The sequence below is a fragment of the Zingiber officinale genome, chromosome 9B (assembly GCF_018446385.1).
Source record: "Zingiber officinale cultivar Zhangliang chromosome 9B, Zo_v1.1, whole genome shotgun sequence".
Taxonomy (NCBI): domain Eukaryota; kingdom Viridiplantae; phylum Streptophyta; class Magnoliopsida; order Zingiberales; family Zingiberaceae; genus Zingiber; species Zingiber officinale.
In genome coordinates, this window is record NC_056003.1 from 649,745 (window position 1) to 672,353 (window position 22,609).

General features: G+C 40.0%; 4 protein-coding genes across 4 annotated transcripts; all 4 read left to right on the top strand.

Annotated features, from left to right (window-relative positions):
- Positions 1-7,462: 7,462 nt before the first annotated feature.
- LOC122024191 (ethylene-responsive transcription factor ERF098-like) lies at positions 7,463-8,354 on the top strand. Its single transcript, XM_042582752.1, has one exon. It carries the CDS (start codon positions 7,515-7,517, stop codon positions 8,259-8,261), a length of 747 nt encoding a protein of 248 aa, XP_042438686.1. The 5' UTR covers positions 7,463-7,514; the 3' UTR covers positions 8,262-8,354.
- Positions 8,355-13,434: 5,080 nt separating this feature from the next.
- LOC122025457 (ethylene-responsive transcription factor 5-like) lies at positions 13,435-14,333 on the top strand. The gene has a single exon (XM_042584263.1). The coding sequence runs from the start codon at positions 13,492-13,494 to the stop codon at positions 14,239-14,241; it is 750 nt and encodes a 249-aa protein (XP_042440197.1). The 5' UTR covers positions 13,435-13,491; the 3' UTR covers positions 14,242-14,333.
- A 1,837-nt stretch (positions 14,334-16,170) lies between these two features.
- On the top strand, positions 16,171-17,455 carry LOC122025456 (momilactone A synthase-like). The gene is made up of 2 exons (XM_042584262.1): positions 16,171-16,308; positions 16,412-17,455. Exons 1-2 carry the CDS (start codon positions 16,193-16,195, stop codon positions 17,172-17,174), a joined length of 879 nt encoding a protein of 292 aa, XP_042440196.1. The 5' UTR covers positions 16,171-16,192; the 3' UTR covers positions 17,175-17,455.
- A 3,125-nt stretch (positions 17,456-20,580) lies between these two features.
- On the top strand, positions 20,581-22,584 carry LOC122024243 (pentatricopeptide repeat-containing protein At2g44880-like). Its single transcript, XM_042582818.1, has one exon. It carries the CDS (start codon positions 20,607-20,609, stop codon positions 22,494-22,496), a length of 1,890 nt encoding a protein of 629 aa, XP_042438752.1. The 5' UTR covers positions 20,581-20,606; the 3' UTR covers positions 22,497-22,584.
- The last annotated feature ends 25 nt before the right edge of the window (positions 22,585-22,609 follow it).

Here is a 22,609-nt window from a genome sequence, read left to right on the forward strand (position 1 = left end):
GCGCTCTACTATGACTCGGTCAGCGTAACAATTCTAAAAGTGAACATCATATTTAATTTTTTTACTTTAATACTATAATCTAAATTCTAAATACTAAATCATAAATTTTAAAAAGAGTTGTGATACTCATCTAGAATTTTCATCTAGAAAATTCATCTAGATAGACACATAAATGATGGGACCCACCATTTCACTTTTTGTGGGCCCATCATTTATGTGTCTATCTAGATGAATTTTCTAGATGAATATCATTTCTCTTTTAAAAAATAAAGAAAAATATATGTACACTTGGCGCTCGCTTTTCATTTGTGAGTAGATCTGTCCACGGGCGGACCCGGCCTGAACCATAGGTAAAATAACCAGAACCGTATTTTTTTATTTATTTTTTAATTTTAATATATATGCTATCTTTTTTTTCAATTTTAATATATATATATATATATAAATTTGTTAAAAAAAACTGCTACTATAGAGATATGAACCTAGATCTCTTAGGTAAAAGGCAAAATATCTTATCTATATCATATTAAAATATATAATTGTTAGTTAGTCTTTTAATAACTAAGTTTTTGTTTTCATATAAAAAGGTGTGTAATAGATTAAATAATAATAATTTATAAATTATTAATTAATTAAGAGAATTTTATTAGTTAATTTATAAAATTTTAATTTTTTAAAATATAAAAATAATTTTGAATCGTGATAAACTGTGATAAATCATGCACAAACTGTGAATTAGCAATTTCAGACAATGAAGTATAACTGTCACGCCCCGGAAAAGTCTCTGCCCGAAGAAATTTCGGCAGCACCTCCCCTATACGGGTGACAATCTGAAGCATTTCTACCGACACAATATACATCAGCCACATGCGACTGGAATATATACACAACCACGCAGTTAATAATCTCAGCCTACACGACTGGACAAATATAACAACAACCACGCAGTTATATATATTTTTATCAGGCCACTCGGCTGAAATCAAAACCAACACAGCGGAAAAACATAAATACAAGCTCATACAAATAAAACAAAACACTGCTAGCCGGCTAGGCTTACACCACACAACAAAATAACACTCCGGAAATAAAATCGAAACACAAAGCCAAATACAAAAATTTCGTATAGCAAAACAAAATAAACACAAGCGGAGACAGGTCTTCTGATGTGACGTGGGGACCAGCAGACAGGATACTCCAAGCGACTCCATAACGACCTGGTACCTGAAAAAGATAGTGTCCACGGGAGTGAGTTCAACAACTCAACAGATACCAGTTGACATGTATAGTAAGCTATAACAGACAATAATAACAATGGAGTACAGTCTCCTAGACAAAAATTGGTAATGCATAACAGAAAGTGCTGAAGAGCACTGTACTCACCAGGGTCTCCTATCAGAATAGTCAGGTTGTTATACCGAGAGTGTCATAAATCCTGTATGCATGTCAAACATATGCATCCAACCAAATGCAGCAAATAAATGCAGCAAGCACAAGCAATAAATGCATCAATGCGTATGATGCCAATGACATGGTCACCCCTGACGCAGTCAGCCATCTCACACACAATGGTGAGACCGAGTGGGTAGAGATGTGACAACCGTGCACTCTACCGTCACTGCTCCTGATGAGTGACCGAGTGGACGGGATGCTGTCGGAGTACACCTATCCTCCTACCCCAAATCATAAATGGGGAGCTCAATGCTCTCATCTCCCGGTACACGATGACGGGGAGGAATCTCTGCCGGCTACCACGCTGCGTCACATTACCCATGAGCGAACCAACAGAGCCAAACAAAGTCCAACTGCCTGCCGGCTACCATGCTGCTACACTAAACCAGCGGAGCCAAACAGGGCGGAACTGTCTGTCGGCTACCACGCTGAGTCACCAGACCAACGGAGCCAAACAGCAAAACTGTCATACACCTGTCTAATCTACCACTAATCCATGAGTGGTGGTGTGTACAGATACATGTAACTGACGATGTGCTCGACAATAATGGAGCAGACTATCGCACAGCATTCAATCATGCGAGATGATGCATGATACTAAACATGGCAATAACCTGATCAGCATAACAATATCCATATATATAAAATATGTACCGTAGTATCGATGGTCAAATCTAAAGACCTAAGGTGCACAGGTCAGGTAGGATATAAAAACCTAGGTCCTGAGCATAATGAAGCATGGTATGCCACTACCATTTGAGCATATATATAATCATGTGGGTACTAACATAAAATGCATAACAGGTGAAAAAACAAGTATGTAACAAGTATCTGGTAGTGACATATCGGAACAAGAACGAACATAATTATTACTAAAGGCTATATCCTACTAAACATATCAACATGACATTATCAAAGATAAGTCAAGGTACTCGCCTCCAATAGCAGGTCCAATCCAGTCAAATGCAACGTCAAGACGCTCGTCTCGAATCAGTCCTGTAATACATGGTATCAAGATTTAGCTAATTACATATAAATAAATTAGCAAAATCAAATCTTCGAAGAGCTAACATAAATCCAGATTCAATTATAAACCCTAATTGGATCATCAATTAACTAATCCAAATGAGATCCAACATATTCATTTATCAATCTAATACAAACTAATCCACGGGTACAATCCATTACTACTAATGAAATTCTAAGTAGAAGAAAATCACCTCTAAACTCACCTAAATCTGGATGTGGATGTATCACTATTAATCCTAAGTCGAAGAATCCCCTGTTGACACACGGCTGAAAACATTGCTGCTGGAACCAAGAACAATCCACATCAACCCTACTGGAAATCTTGTCCACTAGTCAAATCAGATTGAGATCAAGAAATAGAGATAACAAATCCAACAACGACCAAATTCCAACCCACCTTACCTTCAAAATCGCCGGAGATCAGAGAGTAAGAAAAATAAGGATCTGGCCACTGATGCTAGGGCACAAGGGAAGATGGCAGCCAACACTAGGGCAGGGGGAAAGAGGGCCTCGGCTCCGTGCTCCTTGCTCCTGTCCGAAACCAATCCGAGTAGAGACACGACGGTGAGACGCTGAGAACAGAGGGGAGAAGCAAACTCACACTCGGCAGTGGCACGCAAAGGAAAAACTAGGGCTCGGCCGAATCGGTGGTGGCGCTTGGTCGATGTCTGTGCGCAGAGAAGAAGAGAAGAATAGCCGACACTAAGGCACAGGGGAGGCGATCTGTGGTGGGTCGGCGCTGCTCCGTGCGACGCCGATCTAGGGCACGGTGAGCAGCGGCTGGCGATCGGCGTCGTCGCTCGGCGAGGAGGAAAAGAAGGGGGTCTCGGCCGCGTCGGCTGTGGCGACAACAGCGGCGCTAGGGCACGGATCGGCAGTGTGCGAGCGCAGGGGAGAGGGAGTTGGCCGGCTCTCTGTTCCCCGGCGTCGTCGGCGTCGGGCAGAGGAGAGGAGAAGTGATCGGCGCAGAGTGAGGGGAGAAGAAAAGAGGGGGAACAGTTATGGCACGGGAGAGGAAAAGAAGAAAAGAAAAAGAAAAAGAAATATAAAAGAAAATTCAACTTTTCCTCGTTAAAATAGGGTAGCCTAAATAGGTTTTCCCGGACCCCGTTTTTATCTCCATTAACTCGTCCATACGAGTTCCGAAAAATTTCCGAAAAATTTCCAAAAATTTTGAAAAATTCCCGTATTATTTTTCGCCCTTTTTCGGTATTTTACATTCTCCCCCACTAATAAAAATTTGGTCCCCAAATTTCGTTATCTACCATCAGCAAATACTAACAACAGACAAACAGTATAAATGCTGAACAGAACCATAACTTACATACCTCAAGTGGAAAGATGGGGATATCGAGCTCGGATAGTATCCTCGAGCTTCCAAGTAGCCTCCTCGTCCGTATGATGCTGCCATCCGACTTTAACCAGCCGGATAGTCTTGTTGCGCAGCTAACGCTCTTTCCGGTCCAGAACCGTACCGGAATCTCCTCATAAGTGACGTCAGGCTTAACGGGAACTGAGATATCTGTCAGCACATGTGTCGGGTCGGATATGTATCTCCTCAGCATAGATACGTGGAATACGTCGTTAACACCTGCCAGGTACAATGGTAGTGCCAGCCGGTAAGCTATCTGGTAGCTGATGAACTGCAAATGTTGATCACCAGCCTGAGCCTCTCGGATCCTTGTCTTGACCGACGACTGAGCAAACATGGTAAACAGAATACCCTGCTCTGTCTGTCCCTGCTCCTCAAGGTCTAACTCGGAGAAACCCTGAACCAAGTCTGTGACTGAAGTACGGTGGCAAGCCAAAGTCCCTCTGGACTTCTAGCTGAATGCATCGGTAACCACATTAGTTTTCCCCGGGTGGTAGCTAATGGTACAATCAAAATCCTTCAGGAACTCCATCCATCTCCTCTGTCGGAGATTAAACTTCCTACTAAGTGAACAGATATTTGAGACTCTTATGGTAAGTGAGAATCTCAAATGTAATACCGAACAGATGCTGCTGCCAAATCTTCAAGGCAAAATAATGGCGGTTAGCTCCAGATCATGTACAAGGTAGTTCTTCTCATGCTCCTTCAACTGACGAGAAGCATAAGAGACTACTCTATCGTGCTGCATCAAAACAACGCATAAACCCTGTAGAGATTCGTCGGTATAGAGCACGAATCCGTCCTCTCCAGAAGGTAAAAACCAAAAATCGGAGCCAACACTAGTCTCCGCTTCAGCTCCTGGAAGCTGATCTCATAATCCTCAGTCCAAGTGAACTTCACGTCTTTCCTGGTCAGGCGTGTAAGTGGCATAGCAATCCGAGAGAAACTTTCAACGTATCTCCGGAAATATCGAGCCAAACCAAGGAAGTTGCGAGCCTTCTCTATAGACTCCATCTACTCCCAACGGTAACAACCTCTATCTCCTGTGGAACCACGGTATACTCCTACTGGTGACCGTATGTCTCAAACATCTCACAGAAGACAACCAAAATACGCACTACTGATCTTCACATATAAACGTTTCAGTCAAAACATCTCTAGAACTATGCGAAGATGGTGTACGTGACTTACCTCGGATCCGAAATAGATCACAACATCGTCAACAAAGACAGTGGAAACCGATCCAAACATCCTAGGAATATCAAATTCATCGAGTCCCTGAAAACATGTAAGGCTTCCCAAGCCCTAATGGTAAAATCAAGACACATAATGTCCGTATCACAGACATTCCTAACCATAGGATCCCTGACAATAAATCTGAAATATAATCACCAACAATAAAAATCACTAAAAAATAGATCCTCCAGTGTGAGAGCAACACTCCATCACACGAAATACCACATATGTGGGAGCAACGCTCTATCACAAGAAATCCTCCATATGTGGGAGCAACGCTCTACCACAAATAATCCGAAATATGTATCTACAATATCTATATGGGAGCAATACTCCACTACAAGCACTCCACAATATGTGGGAGCAACGCTCCACCACAAACGATCCATAACATGTGGGAGCAACGCTCCACCACAACAATACATAAGTGCCCAAGGCACCTAACTATCCAGCTAGAGACTGCACGAGATCTTTCTACCACATATCACTGTGGGTAGCCTAGGGTATAACAACCCAGTAAGCAAATCAAATCCATAGTCAACTCTATCATCATCCTAATGGGTCAGTCACCCACTAATAGAAGAATTAGTTGACAGGATAATACCACAAATATTATAATGTAGACATTCAACATTCGACATTCAACATAGGTAGAATCATCATGATGCTACCAACCATACACCTGGCACAAGTGCACACACAACATATGTATGATCAACATAATATGAATGCATGATAGATGTTGGGTTTGACCGGATGCTCGCGGGAGACCCGGACTATGAGAGTAATTGTGATCCTTCGTTTGAGGGGAGGATTATTGGGTTTCAATCAAAGTCCCACATTGGAAAGATTTGATAAAATCATGGGGTTAAAAAGGATACATGATATCTTTATTAGAATGAGATATTTTGGATAAAACCTAAGAGCAAAACCATAAAAATCTTATATTAAACTCATGCATCATATTTAATTAATTATATTATTTTATAGATTCTAATTAATTTAACTAAGATCATCTTATTTGTAAATATCTAACACCGACATTTGAATGTGAAACACAATTTTACAGAACTTTTCATTCGAGTAATTTTAATGGTTCGAATCGACGGTTGTGATGCAGCCACACGTTTAAGCTGATGAAGTCAAACACTAACTCCAAAGTGGCAATGTCTTCCAGTGTCAAACTAATCGGAAACGATCAAGATGTTGTCGGTGTCAAAATTTCCGACTTTGACCAAAATCCTTAATTTTATATTACTTTTATTTTTTAACTCTAACAAAACAAATTAGCATCCGTCTGCTTTTGATGTTATACGTGTTATATTTCATTCAAAAGTTTACGTTATTATTATATTAAAAACTAAAAAAAATAGAGAAAATATTTGATATGAAATAAAATAATATTATACCGATAATTTATTGGATGAATAAAAGTCACTCTAAATTCATGTCAAAATTTACAAACTAAAGAAGTATTCACTCACGATCGCACGTGCACGGCTCTCTATGCCACTTCCATTCTTTACTTGGTTCAGACAGATTCTTAGAGGGCAAAATAAGTGCCATGTCGGCTGAATTTCAATCGTCCGATGGCACATCCTTAATGGAGCTAAACGGCTGCGATCTTTCGAAGTGGGGTTTGACTACTGGTCAGTGTGTACGCTTCAATCTAAATTGGCACAGCTAGATTTTGTCGTCGAATCTTCTTTCATCAAATGTTATTTTACTTCTCCATCTTCATATCTACCTTCGTCATTCATCGTCTTGCATATTTATTTATTTATTTTTATTTTAAAATATATATTAAAAAAAGAAAGATCTTATCCATTTAGGGTAAGAGCTGCGAGAGTGACATGAAAGGACCACGTACATCGAGCACCTGTCTAGTGTCTGCTTTGCTTATTAATTTCGTGTCTTTATCTTTATCGATGTGAATGCCGTGTTCGTCATCAAGTTGAAGAGATCCTCCGATGGGAACACATTAAATTTGTTTTCCATTTTCATCCTAACATAAACAAAGATGATAATTTTTTAATTAAAACATTATATATTTTTTTCCTATTCACTCCGTACAGATGAAGCAATTGCTCCTGGTGCATAGCATTTATCATATTGCTCCTCTAGATCTCGATTGACCCAAATAATTAGTTGAACCCGGTTCGATTTCGTGGACCACATCACGGTTCGAAGACCGCTTCCTATTCTGCAAAGTGAGCTAAGTCCACAATTGCATGACCGATTCGTATTCTGTTCTCCATAGTGAGTGAGCTAAGTCGCGACGAAGATCCGGTCCCACTAATTTCCCGTACCATTTTTTAAAAAAATCATTTTATTCCTTTAAATAGCCCCCGCATAAAGGTGTCTTCTCTGCGTTGAGTTCGTGCCTTTTCCGTTTCGTCTTGATCTGCACTTTACCGATTTTAGTATGAACTCACTTCTCGGCGGGAGCTCCGGCGGCGATGCGGTGCTCGATCTCATCCGCGAGCACCTCCTCGCCGACCTCCCTCAGGCGCCTTCCTTCGACACTGCATCCTTCCGCTTCCCCTCGCCGGCCGCCCCTATGATCAGCTTCGCCGCTCCCGATCGGACGCTTTCGACCTCAGATCCGTGGTCCTCCCTCAGCGTCGCCGCACCCCCCTCCCGAAACATCGACCGGGCTTCCGATGCGGAGGATCGCGCTCCCTCCGAACGGCGGTACCGCGGCGTCCGCCTGCGCCCGTGGGGCAAGTTCGCTGCGGAGATCCGCGACCCTAGTCGCCGTGGCGCTCGCGTCTGGCTGGGGACCTTCGACGCCGCCGTGGACGCCGCCCGAGCCTACGACCGCGCCGCCTTCCAGATGCGCGGCCGCAAGGCCATCCTCAACTTCCCCAACGAGATCGGCTGCTCAGCCGGACAATCGGCGGATCCCCTCCCTCCCACGCTGCCTCCGTCTCCGGCATCGGCGGGGAAAAGGAAAAGATCGACGGAGACGGAGGAATCGAGGACGATGAAGAAGGAGCGATCGGCGCATGCGGAGGCGGTCGACGACCTCCTCCTCGTCCGACCCTTGTCGCCTTCGAGCTGGAGCAGCGTGTGGGACGTGGAGGAGGAGAGCACGGGCGGGTTGTTCGGCGTGCCGCCGCCGTCGCCGATTTCGCCGCGGTTCTTCGCCCAATTGCTAGTGAACTGCTGAGAGTTGAAAAATCAAATTCAATTAACCGTCGACAACAAAAATAAATTATTTGTAATAAATGAGGACTTGAATGTGTTTATTTGTCTTGTTCAACGCCCATGTGGCTACAACGAGCTAATCGCAATCGAATTGAATGAGTTCCAGACCAATTGTTCAATTGGTTAAATTTAATGTTCAAGTTGACTCAATCAACTTGAATGTTTAAGCCAACATAGATTAGTCAATGAAATCGCTCTTTATATTTTTTTAAAGCTTATTTAATAAAATAATCTGGCTAAATCAATTTAAATTGTGCAAAAGTCGAGAGGTGATTTAAATTGGGCAAAAGGCAATTTTTTTAATCATTTAGGATGTATCATTTTAATTTTTTTTCTTAAAAGGATATTTTATTTTACTTAATATTAAGTTGTATACAATTATTTAATTATCCTTTATCACAGTTTAATTTTATTATTTTTCATCAAAATTTTAAATTTCATATTGTAACAAATATGAATTCGTAATTATTATAATATAAATTTAATTTATATATTTAATATTTATATTATAATAATTACGAAATTATATCTGCATCTGTGCGAGATGTATAAAAAATACAATTTTATAGTTCAAATCCGAACAATTCAAAAATTAAACCAGAGATAACATAATTAAATAATACTAAAGAGTAGTTGTTGTAAAAGGTGGAACCGTCACCTTAACGGTTCCCAGGTCCGGCTCCACATATATCAAGAGAGAGTAAATCACGGTTAAGTTGGGCAGGAGGGGTGACTGGGGTCCAGTGAAATTTGAAGCGCAACAAACCGAGATTTTATGCTCGTATGTAACTGACGACCCTCAACCCATAAACTTCCGTTGTAAATGTCAGATATCCTTCCAGTTGATCCAGCCCGTGAAGGCATAGTAACAGCAGTTGTATATTTATGCATGATTGAATAATAGTGTGGATATCTTTTGATAAAAAAATCAAATAAGATGTTCCTTCTATAATTTTTTAAAAAAATGCCCTTTAATATTTTTATCCATTTAATTTAACCAAATTTGTTGGAATGATTATTTAAATCTTAAATTAATTTAATTAGTCAATAAATTTTATATTATAATTCCATTTATTTATTTAAAAAAAAATCTTGACTGGGAATTTAGATATGCTCGAATTTCAAATACTCATAATGAAGCATGACAGTGACGGCAGAAAAGATTGATGCCGACAAGACAACAATGGAGAGGGAGATGTTGGACATTAAAATAAGTTTTTCCTTAAGAAAACTCAAAACACAAAATTTAACAAAAATAAAAAAACAGGATTTTCTTTATAAATATATCCATAATCATATATAAAAAATAATTGATGCAAATTAATTAAAGTCAACCCAAATACTAATTTAATATAAAATCATTACGTTACCAAATGTTAATAGGTAAATAACTAATATTCTACGCGTTACACAGTTCACGGCTGTTCACGAGAGTAATTTTTGTATTTTATTTAATAGAGTCAATGTATGTTCAAATATAAATCTCAAATATATTATTATACCCATAAATATATCATTATATCCCATATAATACTTATATTTTTTGTTTTATTTTTTTTACTAAATATTATATTCTTGAAGTCTGAATCCTAAATATATTTTTTTATTTAACACAATTAGGAAGCAAGATAAAATTAAACAAATTAAATTAAAAAAAAATTAAAAAAAAAAGAGTGATCACTAATATCTAGCGTTTAAACTATTTTTTTTTTTTTACTTTATACCCCTAGAATTTAGGCTTCCCAATTATATTATAATATTTAATTTAATTTTTTTTAAGATTTTACCTCTAGAGTTCAGACTTCCCAATCAGATTATAGTATTCAGTTAAAAGGAAAATTAAAAATGGGAAAAATTTAGACGTTTACGGGATATAGTAATATGTTTATTTGAGGAAATATTAATTTCTAAAAATAAAAAAAAACATGTTGATATCCTTCGCACGCATAGTTATACACACACTATAAATTAAACAAGATACTCAAAGATTTGATGAGAGAATAAAACTATAAACAGATGCAGCTAAAAATAAACCAATAAATTTGAAAAGAACATACAAACGAGTATGACTGGCAACACGATATATCCTATGCCTACTAACCTAGAAATAAAAGGAAAAATAAGAGAATGAGTACAGCAACTCAACGAATATAAAAAGAATATTGCACAAACTATATAATGTAAAAAGATCATAAGAAAGCAAGCTCATATAATAATACTTGCTATAAAAAGTAAGCTCAATAATATAATCATCTGCTAACAAAAGCATGAATAGCATAACCCCCACTAAGCTGCTCAATTAGATATAACCAATAAATCAAGAGTACATAAAGTACTTCTAAAAATTATCTGTATAAAACAAGCACATAATAAACATATAATAAGTCATAACTGCGCACAAACTCCTACTACTACTATATGGTCTAGTGGGCAATCAAAGTCATTGTTCGCGAGCAAACTCATGCTACCACTATCTCTCATCTAGTGGACAGACAGGATGAGGTAACTATCTAGCTTCTCAACTCTTGATTGTGGGTGAAATCAAGCTACCACTATTTGATTTTCTAGGAGGTCATAGCATATAAATGTCGCCGTCCGCGAGCGAATCCATGCTACCACTATCTGGTCTAGTGAATAGACAAGACATGTAGCTATTTAGTTACAAACAGCAAACAAACTGAAGCTACCACTATCCGGTCTAGTCAGCAGTCCAAATGTATATATACTGTAGGATCATTACGGAACATTTGACATCTCTTGGATCTCGTCATTCGTCTTTGTACACTATGTACTGGATAACTTAAAGTGATGCGCCAGGAGTGTGCTCACCGACTTTGCATTCTTCATGTTGAACCTATCCAACACATTCTCTACATAATAATGTTGAGACAACCATAATCTCCCTGCAGCTCTATCCCTATGAATCTTCATCCCAAAAATCTTCTTGGTCTCTCCCAAATGTTTCACGTCAAATTTCTTACTCAGTAGCCTATTCAATTTGTCAACCACTTTCATCTTCGCAATAATGAGCATGTCATATCTCCTATATCCGTTTTGAATCATTTATGAATCAAAACGTTTATGTCATTGTCTAGGAGATTATTTCAATCCATAAAGTGATTTATTGAACTTGCAAACCAGCCGCTCTTTTCCGAACTGAGTAAATCCCTCAGATTGTAACATAAAAATCGGCTCCTTCAAATTTCCATAAAGAAATGTCGTCTTCACATCAATTTGCTCCAACTTCAAATTGTGATGTGCCACCAAAGTCAACACTGCTATAATTGACGTATGTCTTACCACTGGAGAGAAAATTTCTTTATAATCAATTATCTTTCTCTATGAATAACCCTTTCCTAACAACCGATCATTGAACTTCACTTCTTCTCCCTTTGGCATTGCTTTTTTCTTTTTGAATATCCACTAGCACCCTATAACTTTCTCTCTTTCAGGAAGTTCCACTAGATCCCATGTTTGGTTATATGCAACGACTCCATCTCCACTTCCATAGCAATCATCTACCTGTCCTTCTCACAATTGTGTATCACCTCCTAAAAAGATGTAGGGTCTCCATTACTACTGATAAGCGCATAAGATAACAAATCTTCGAATCCATATATGGCGGGTGGTTTTACGACTTGTATCGGTCTACCACTAGCTATAGTACGATGCTCCGTGTGCTCTGAGCTAGAATTATTGGAGTCATGAGTCTCTAGCTCCACCTGCATAATATCTTTCTTCATGTTGCTCTGTGGTATTTTTTTCCTTATTCCTGAGTACTCTATAGCATAGGTTTCTCGTCAAACACCACATCTTTGCAGATCACCACCTTATTTGCTTTAGGATCCCAGAGCTTGAAGCCTTTAACTCCTTCTTGATACCCTAGAAAAATGCACTAGTTTGACTTCGCATCTAGTTTTTTTTTTCTTCACTAGATATATATATATAGGTTAGACATCCAAAAACTCGAAGATGAGAGTAATCTGCTTGATTCACTATCCATATTTTCTCTGATACTTTGCCTTCTAGTGTTGCCCTTGGTGATCTGTTAAAGAGACCCTAGAAGGTCGAAGTTTTCTTAAAATTCTCTCTATACAATAGAATCACATGTAATTATTCTTGTGATTGTCATTATACAATAGGTTTATAATGATTCTTATAAATAATGTATAAATCTGGAATCAAATCGTAACAGAATTTTATTATGAAAAATAATAACAAAATTCTATTATTAAAAATCACAATAAAATTTTATTAAAAAAATATTAACAGATTTCTTTTCCGTAATATTTCTATAACATTCGTCACATTTATCTTTATCTGAATATAAATCATCCGTCAATTATTTCGAACTGAGGTTTGACCACTCAATATGTACTCTTTAATCTAATCTAAATTGGTACAACTAGATTTTGTTGTCGAATCTTCTTTTCTCGAAATTTATTTTAGTTCTCTATCTACTTATCTACCTCCGTCATATTTATATATATTTATTTTTAAATATATATTTTTAAAAAAGAAAGATCTTATCCTTTTGTGGAAGAGGTAAGAGGTAAGAGGTAAGAGCTGCGAGAGTGACATGAAAGGAACACGTACATTGAGCATCTGTCTGCTTTGCTTATTAATTTCGTCTCTTTTATCTTTATCGATGTGAATGCCGTGTTCGTCATCAAGTTGCAGAGATCCTCCGATTGAAATTAAACTAAGTAAATTGTCGATGTATCTGCTAGGATGGATTGAACCGATGGGCGATGGGAACACATTAAATTCGTTTTTCTTTTTCATCCTAAACATAAACAAAGATTATTATTTTTTAATTAAAGAATGAGAATTTTTTATCCCTATTCACTCCATTCAAATCCAACAATTGGTCCTGGTGCATATCATTTATTATATTGCTCCTCTAGATGTCGATTGACCCAAATAATTAGCTGAGCCCGGGTTGATTTCGTGGACCACATCCACATAAATACATAACGATTCGAAGACCGATTCATATTCTGCAAAGTGAGCTAAGTCCACAATTGCATGACCGATTCCTATTCTATTCTCCATAGTGAGTGAGCCAAGTCGCGACGAAGATCCGGTCCCACTAATTTCCCGTACCATTTTTAAAAAATCACTTTATTCTTCTCTGCGTTGAGTTCGTGCCTTTTCCGTTTCGTCTTAATCTACACTTTACCAATTTTAGTATGAACTCACTTCTCGGCGGGAGATCCGGCGGCGATCCGGTGCTCGATCTCATCCGCGAGCACCTCCTCGCCGACCTCCCTCAGGCGCCTTCCTTCGACACTGCATCCTTCCGCTTCCCCTCGCCGGCCGCCCCCATGATCAGCTTCGCCCCTCCCGATCCGACGCTTTCGACCTCAGATCCATCGTCCTCCCTCAGCGTCGCCGTACCCCCCTCCCGAAACATCGACCGGGCTTCCTATGCGGAGGAGGATCGCGCCCCCTCCGGACGGCGGTACCGCGGCGTCCGCCTGCGCCCGTGGGGCAAGTTCGCTGCGGAGATCCGCGACCCTAGTCGCCGTGGCTCTCGCGTCTGGCTGGGGACCTTCGACGCCGCCGTGGACGCCGCCCGAGCCTACGACCGCGCCGCCTTCCAGATGCGCGGCCGCAAGGCCATCCTCAACTTCCCCAACGAGATCGGCTGCTCCGCCGGACAATCGGCGGATCCCCTCCCTCCCACGCCGCCTCCACCTCCGGCATCGGCGGGGAAAAGGAAAAGATCGACGGAGACGGAGGAATCGAGGAAGGTGAAGAAGGAGCGATCGGTGCATGCGGAGGCGGTCGACGACCTCCTCCTCGTCCGACCCTTGTCGCCTTCGAGCTGGAGCAGCGTGTGGGATGTGGAGGAGGAGAGCACGGGCGGGTTGTTCGGCGTGCCGCCGCCGTCGCCGATTTCGCCGCGGTTCTTCGCCCAATTGCTAGTAAACTGCTGAGAGTTGAAAAATCAAATTTAATTAACCGACGAAAACAAAAAGTAAATTATTTGTAATAAAAAAATCGAGAATACTATGTTTTAGTCCTATAATTTTGAATTTTTTCTAATTTTAATCCGATAACATATAATATTTTTCAATTTCAATCACTTTTCTTCTAAAATTAAAATTTTTCAACGAAAAATGTCCAGTTGATGATTGGATATAAAAAACACGTGGATCATAAAAATCAAAATTCTCCAATTCAATTTACAACTCAATATTTTCTGTTGAAAATATTTAATTTTATAGAAAAAATATTGAAATTGAAAAATATTACAAGTTACAGGACTAGAAATATAAATTGACTCATAACAGAATTAAAATTAAAAAAAAATACAAGTTATAGAATTGGCCATGATATATCTGATACATGCATAATATCTCTCAAAATGGATATAAATTTGTGCCTGCTACTTAGTATTTTTAGTATCGGTAATGATTCTGAAAAAATCTCTAAAAGGATGATGAAATTTAGATATTTTCTCTAAAAGAATAAATTATTTGTAATAAATAAGCGGCTTGAATGTGCGTATTTGTCTTCTTCAACGCCCATGTGGCTACAACAAGCTAATCGCAATCGAATTGAATGAGTTCCAGACCAACTGTTCAATTGGTTAAGTTTAATGTCCAAGTTGACTCAATCAGCTTGAATGTTTAAGCCAACATAGATTAGTCAATGAAATCGCTGTTTATATATTTTAAAGCTTATTTAATAAATTAACCAGGCTAAATCTATTTAAACGGCTCATTTTAATTTTTTTTATTAAAGGATATTCTACTTTGTTATTCAATCGTATAACATTACTTAATTATTCTCTTATAGTATTTAATAACATTATTTTTAACTAAATTGTGACTCGATCATAATCTATTTAAAAATATTATAGCAGCTATAATGTAAATTCATGCTTGAGTAACTAATAAATAGTAATTTGTTATAATATAAATTCTATTTATTCATTTAATAATTATATTAGAGTAGCTATAAAATTGTAATTATTATAATATGGATTTAACCAATTCATTTAACATTCATATCCTATTAACTATGAAATTATATTTACTATAACATGTATAACCGCTATAGTTTTGTATACCGTTCAAAAATTAGGTAAAAGATAATAATATTAAATAATATTGAAGAGCAGTCCGATATTTAAAAAACTCAAAGTAGTACGCTTTTCTATGGTTCTAAAAAAATGGTCTTTTTTATTTTTACCCATTTAAATTTAACTAAATTTGTTGAAATGATTATTTAATTTTTAAATTTATTTGATTAGTCAATGAATTTTACTCTATAATTTTATTTATTTATTTTAAAAAAATTCCGACAGGGCCTTTTCAAATTATTATAATAAAGCATGACAATGATAGGAGAAAAGATTGATACCGACAAGACAACAACAAGATGTTGCACATTATCTCTTGTAAAATAATTTTTTCCTTAAGAATAATCAAAACACAAGATTTAACACAAGATATTCGTCATCAATAAATTAAATGGCTGTCCAGACTAACCTGTCTAACCAATTGAATTATTGAACTAGAGTAATGTTCCTTTTGGACTAGTCCTCCAAGCATTAATGAGAAGCACGATGATTTGTTATTTGTGATATTTTGTGACAAAAGATGAAATCGTTTGTTCCCTGTGCTCTTATCGTACCCGACTCAAGATTATTATGAGAGAGGTAAATCACTATTATGAGGGAGGTAAATCATTGCATCCAGAACAAGCATGTGACAGGTGGGGTTAGTTGCACAGGGATCGAGAATTTATGTCCCGGCTACCTTAAATTTCGATTCCAAAATATCATGTGATAAGTATCTCACCATAAATCAACTCGGATGAGATCATTCTTTATGATATTTTGAAGTGAGAAACACGAGTTAATTAGATCAATTATCAAGCATGAGTTTGTATAAAAAGGCACGATTGCAGTGGCAAGATGCACTGATCGTTGGGACATTAACATCTGTTGAACACAGTATGGCAAGCTCCATCCTTCTCTCCTCTGTAGCAAAAAGGTCATTATTTGTCAAACCATTTGATTAATTCCTCATTTTTCTTCAATTTTCATGTTCATGACTTCAGATTCCTGCTTCAATCTTGCTTTTGTTGCATAAATAGGCTCGAAGGGAAGGTGGCCTTGATCACCGGCGGGGCGAGCGGCCTCGGCGAGTGCACCGCCAAGCTGTTCGCCCGCCTCGGCGCTCGAGTAGTCGTGGCGGACATCCAAGACCACAAAGGCCGCGTTCTGTGCGACTCACTCGGCCCGGACACCGCCTCCTACTTCCACTGCGACGTCACCAAGGAGTCCGACGTGGCAAGCGCCGTCGACGCCGCCGTCGCCCGGCACGGGAAGCTCGACGTCATGTTCAGCAACGCCGGCGTCGCGGGACCGTGGAAGAAGTCGTTCCCAGACTGCGAGGTGGATGACTTCCAGCGGTTGATGTCGGTGAACGTGACGGGGGTGTTCCTGACCACCAAGCACGCGGCGAGGGTGATGACGCCGGCGAGGCAGGGGAGCATCGTAATCACCGCGAGCACCGCGTCGACTATTGCAGGATTATTGGTGCCGCACGCATACACGTGCTCCAAGCACGCGGTGGTGGGGCTGATGAGGAGCGCGGCGGCCGAGCTGGGCAAGCACGGGATTCGGGTCAACTGCGTGTCGCCGCACGTGGTGGCGACGCCGCTGGCGATGGCATCGTTTGACTTAGACAAGGAGGCCTTTGAGGCCACGATTGAGAGGTCGGCCAACCTGAAAGGAGTGAGGCTGGGAGCGGAGGACGTGGCGCAGGCGGTGGCGTACCTCGCCGGCGACGAGTCTAGGTACGTGAGCGGCGTCAATCTGCTGTTGGACGGAGGCTTCACCATCGCCAAGGGGTAGATGGAGCCGAAGCTACCCAGAGTGAATTTCTCCATCGCTAGATGCTCATGCAGGAAACCTGAGGCAAGATTAGAAACCTCTATCACATATGGATCTTGATCAATTAATGGTCACCCTCTGGGGCAGTTCAGAGTATTCATTTGGAGGCTCCACATTATTAGTGCTCATCCTCACTAAAAGAGAAGGGTGCAAATATATTTTTTAAAGTTGTATGAGATATTTAGTTTACCCTGATTAATTTTAAAGATAATTAATTTAGTTCTATATAAATTTTCCACCAATAATGGGGATTCATTTGTTAATTCGTCGAAATAGGACTTGATCCTTCAAGTCTTGAGTGATTTCTTTAAAGTAAAAGCTAATTTTAAGTGGTACTAGTCATGAGTGATTTCTTACGAGTAAAACTCAACGAATTTTAAGTGGCGCTAGTAATTACAGACATGATCGACAAGCTTCTGTAATAGAAAATATTAATTTAATATCACACTATCTTAGTCAAAAAAGACGAGAAAGATATGCTTGCTAACGTTGCTGACCTAAGGTATTTATAGAAATTTCTTCGCTCGTATTATTGTCAATCCTAAGATGTGAGACTAAAGAGAACTATGACAGTGCATATTTTTTTATATAAAACAACTACAGAAAATTAATAATAAGTATTAAAATTATTTTTAATGTGAAAAATACTATTAACATAATTTTATTTTATATTTCACCAAAATTAATTAGTAAAGAATTTAGATTCTTAATAAAATAGTAAGCAATGCGCGTGGATACCTCTCACGTTAGGGCACCTCCAATGATCAGAGGTGCCTCCCTGTGTGAGAGGCGCCCACGCGTATATATATATATATATATATATATATATATATATATATATATATATATATATATATATATATATATATATATATATATATATATATATATACGCGTGGGCGCCTCTCACAAATATTGCCCGTACCTGTATAGGTTTCATTTTTTTTTTTTTGATTATTTTGTTGAGTTCACGATTATGTCAATGAGATTTTGCCTTTGGAGTTTATAGATTAAGTTATAATATTAAGTATAAACAAATTCAAACTCAAAAAAAATTTATTGTTTGTAAGAGTTTGCATGATAAGGTCCTTAGGGTATCATTTTAACTTGTGCATCCTTATCCTATACACTTTTGAGGATCGAGATGCTCAGACAGTATTTCGGACATTTGAATTTGTACTAAAATTTACCTATATACAGGCTCAACTCAAGACATAGGCCATTATGACCTATGCATAAAGACCCAATATTATTGGGGCTCATTGATTAAATAATTAAGTAAAAACATTAACAAAAATTAAATTAAGTCATTAATATTAATTAATGATAGTATACACATTAATAAATATCATGCTAACCCACATCTTATTAATTAATTCATTATTTTTATTTAGACATTACATGTATCCTTATTTCCTCATAGTTACAATTAGTCAAGATTTTTATTTTATTTAATCTTATTTCATGATAATTACACTTAGTTAAGATTTTATTCTATTTAATTATATATCTCATAAAACTAATAAACTCTTTCCTTCTCAATATCTCTAAAAAAAACCTCTAATTGTTTTTTTTGCCTATTTCTTTTCTCCTGATTAATTTTGTATGTTTATATTCTCGCGCCAGTGTCTTTTTTCTTTTCTTATCAATAATTTTGTACGTTTATGCTCACTTACCGGTGATACTCTCAGAGAACACCCTTCTCCTCCCTCGCTGATAATATTTATTTATCACTCTTTCTTTTTCTTCCTCGATAATAACATGAATTAGAGATTTTTTTTTATTCATATAACGTAAAGTAAAATGCTTCATATAAAAATAATATTAATAAAGTTTTATTTATATTCAATGTTTCAAAAAAGATTAAATAATTTAACCGTGTTAAAAGAATTATCTAAATATTAGCAAGGAAACTAAATTTTATATAAAAATAATATTTTATTTTTTAAAAAGTAAATCAAATTTTTTTTAAACCGGTTGATCCTGTCCGAACGCTGAGTCGACGGACGCTGGGGACGTGGCGCTCTCCTCTATCTCCAACCAGCTGAATGGATCTACGGCGAACCTGCAAGGAAGTCGAGCCAGGAAAGGGTTCCCGGCGACGACCCTCTGATGCTCAAGTCAGGCAAGAGGAAAACGATGAAGTGGTTCCAAAGATGAGAGATCGCGTACCTCTGGCGAAGTCTAAGGGCTCTTATATAGAGCTGTGGGGAGACTTATGCACATCTACCGAGGCGTACACGTGTCCTTTACCATATTCTAGTATGGGTTTACCAGAGGAGCATGTCTGACACCATACTGCTACAGTCCGAGCACCTCTATGATGGGACAACAGAACCTTCTGTCGTAGGATTCTGCGTATGGATTGGTCGTCGAACATGCCTGTTGTCAGAAGATGTTCCCCAATGTCCCTTTGTCCTTGTCTCCTTTTTCCCCGAGCCGAGCGGCCATCCGCTCGGCAGGCATCGGTCCGACCAGGCGTAGGTATCGGTCTGACCGGGTGCTCGGCTGAGAGTGTTCCTTCACAGCATTGATGCCTTATGCCTCTGCCGAGCGGGCTACCTGCTCGGCCCGGCGACCCTGTTCACCATGAGCGTCGGAAACCTGACTCCCCGTCGAGTTGTCTTTGATTTCATTCGGACCCATTCGGCCGGTCGACCCAACCCTTCTCCGATCGACCAGATCTCATGCTGACTCTTTTGACGTTTGACCTCCACGTGGTGTTGACTCCCCTCCAGAAGGGGTCCCCCTTCCTTACCGCCGGATCACCGATCATTCTCAATCCCGAATTCAAATGAAAAAAACTTTATTTTTTTTAAAATATATTAAAAAATAATTTAATTTATTTTTACCTATGGCCCAGGAGAATCTTGAGACGGCCCTGCCTATATATATATATATATATATATATATATAATTTTTTTATAAAACACATTGAAATAACATAATAGAATTCTACTGGTATTTAGAAAATTATTTATGATCGTGGATTAGGGTCCAAAAGGCCACGTGGTGAGGGTAGGAATTTTTATTAAGGAAGTCGTTTTAAGATTTTTATTAAGGAATTTTGTATCACATTATTACATTGATTGTTTCCCGAAATGAATATAAATCCTACGGGTATCCAACTAACAGATTTTATATAATATGATAAGAGATTAATTTCTGACCATACATATTAAAAAACTCATCTTACCCTTAATTAATTTGATAATCGGCTATTTAAGAAAATAGCGGTGAGAGAGCCTGAAAATTAATATAAAATTCATAATATATAAGAAATTTTTTTACATGGTATAAAATAGTATACCTCGATAAACATATTAATTCATGATGTCATCTCAAATAAAGGAATACTAGTGACGCAGTGATCGCGATGCTACTACGGCAGGCATGGGATTCGGTCGTGAGGCCGAGCTCTGGACCCACCACGAGAAGCGCTGCTTCCACCTTCTCCAGCGAATCCCTTCCCTTCCCGCCTCCGCCCTCCTCCAAATACACGCTTCCCTCCTCCGCCGCGGCGCCATCCATGCCAGCCTCTCCCTCCTCACCCGCCTCATCACCGCCTTCTCCGACCTCGCCGTCCTCGCCTCCCCCCTCGCCTCGGAGTCCCTCCTCCGCCACGCTCGCCGCCTCTTCGACGCCTGCCCCGAACGCGACGCTTTCATCTGCAGCTCCTTTCTCCGCGCCCTATCCCGAAACCGCGGGTTCCGGGAGTCTATCGCCCTCTACAGAGACCTCCTCACTGCGCCGCCCTCGCACTTCCCGGACGATCACACCTTCCCCTTCCTCCTCAAAGCCTGCGCCTCGCTTCCAGGCGACGCTTCGGAGCACGGAGAAGGTTCCCAGATCCACGCCCACGTCGTCAAGATGGGATTTCGCGGTCACGCCTTCGCGTCCACCGCCTTGGTCGACATGTACGCGAAGCGCGGCGACATGGCGTCCGCGCGGAAAGTGTTCGATGATATGCCTCAGAAGAGTCTCCCGTCGTGGACCTCGATGACGGTCGGCTACGCGAGAATTGGCGACGTGGGCGCTGCCATTGACTTGTTTCAGCTGATGCCGGATAAGGATACGGCCGCCGTGAACGCGATGATGGATGTTTTCGTCAAGCGAGGTGACATGGTTTCTGCGAGAAGGCTGTTCGACGAAACGCCTGACAGAAATGTGATCTCGTGGACGAACTTGATCTGTGGATACTGCAAGCTCGGCGACATGGAGGCTGCTGGTGCGTTGTTCGATGAAATGCCGGAGAGGAACCTCCACTCTTGGAACACGATGATTGGGGGTTATTGTCAGAATCGGCAGCCGCAGCGGTCACTGAAATTATTCCGAGAGCTGCAGAGCGGTTGCTGCCCCGCGCAGCCTGATGCAGTAACCCTCGTCAGTGTCCTCCCTGCCGTTGCTGATTTGGGCGCCATTGATCTTGGCAGGTGGATCCATAACTTTGCTCGAAGGAACGGGCTAGACCGGGCGATCACTGTTTCTACTGCATTGATCGACATGTACGCGAAATGCGGGGAAATCAGCGAGGCACGTAGAGTGTTCAATCAAATGCCAAGAACTGAGCCGCCCGCCTGGAACTCCATGATCCACGGTCTCGCTCTCAACGGCCGAGCAACCGACGCACTCAACATGTTTAATGAAATGCGTAAGCGTGGAGTCCGCCCGAATGAGGTCACGGCAATGGGCGTGTTGTCCGCTTGCAACCACGGTGGGCTCGTGGACGAAGCCAAGAGGTGGTTCGACGAGATGGAGGCACTTCATATCGAACGAAGGATCGATCACTATGGTTGCATGGTAGACCTGTTGGGGAGAAGTGGTTTCCTTGAGGAAGCGGAGAAGTTGATGTCCGAAATGCCTTGTCTTCCAAACGGAATCATACTGAGCTCATTGCTGAATGCTTGTGTGATCCATGGGGACGTCGAGAGGGCCGAGCGAGCTCTGAGGAAGGCGAACGAGGTCGAACCATGGAACACAAGCAACTACGTGATGATGAGGAATTTGTATGCGAGATTGAAGAGGTGGAAGGATGTGGAAAGGATCAAGGGAGAATTGAGGAGATTTGGAGGGAAAAGAGAGGCTGGTTGTAGTGTGATTGAGGTTGCCAGTTGTGTTCGGGAGTTTGTTTCAGGTGATCAGTTCCACCCTGAGTGGAAGAACATATACAGTGTGCTTGGGGAGCTGCTGCAGCTGCAAAATGAAGGCCAAGAAGAAGAAGATCAGGAGCTTGAGCTCGATGCTGTGGAGCACGGCCAACGCACATCTTTTGCTGTGCGTTGAGGCAACAATTCATCATTGATTCTTTTTTATTTAATTCATTGACATATTGTTCATTGATAAATTGGTCTTGTCTCATCGGATTGGTCTAGTGGCTAGTATATAAGATGTTACCA

Excerpts from the sequence above, each read along its gene's own strand:
- LOC122024191 (XM_042582752.1), top strand. The coding sequence starts at position 7,515 with ATGAACTCACTTCTCGGCGGGAGCTCCGGCGGCGATGCGGTGCTCGAT.
- LOC122025457 (XM_042584263.1), top strand. The coding sequence starts at position 13,492 with ATGAACTCACTTCTCGGCGGGAGATCCGGCGGCGATCCGGTGCTCGAT.
- LOC122025456 (XM_042584262.1), top strand. The coding sequence starts at position 16,193 with ATGAGTTTGTATAAAAAGGCACGATTGCAGTGGCAAGATGCACTGATC. Across the intron at positions 16,309-16,411 it reads CTCTCCTCTGTAGCAAAAAG|GCTCGAAGGGAAGGTGGCCT; the intron begins GTCATTATTTGT and ends TTGCATAAATAG.
- LOC122024243 (XM_042582818.1), top strand. The coding sequence starts at position 20,607 with ATGGGATTCGGTCGTGAGGCCGAGCTCTGGACCCACCACGAGAAGCGC.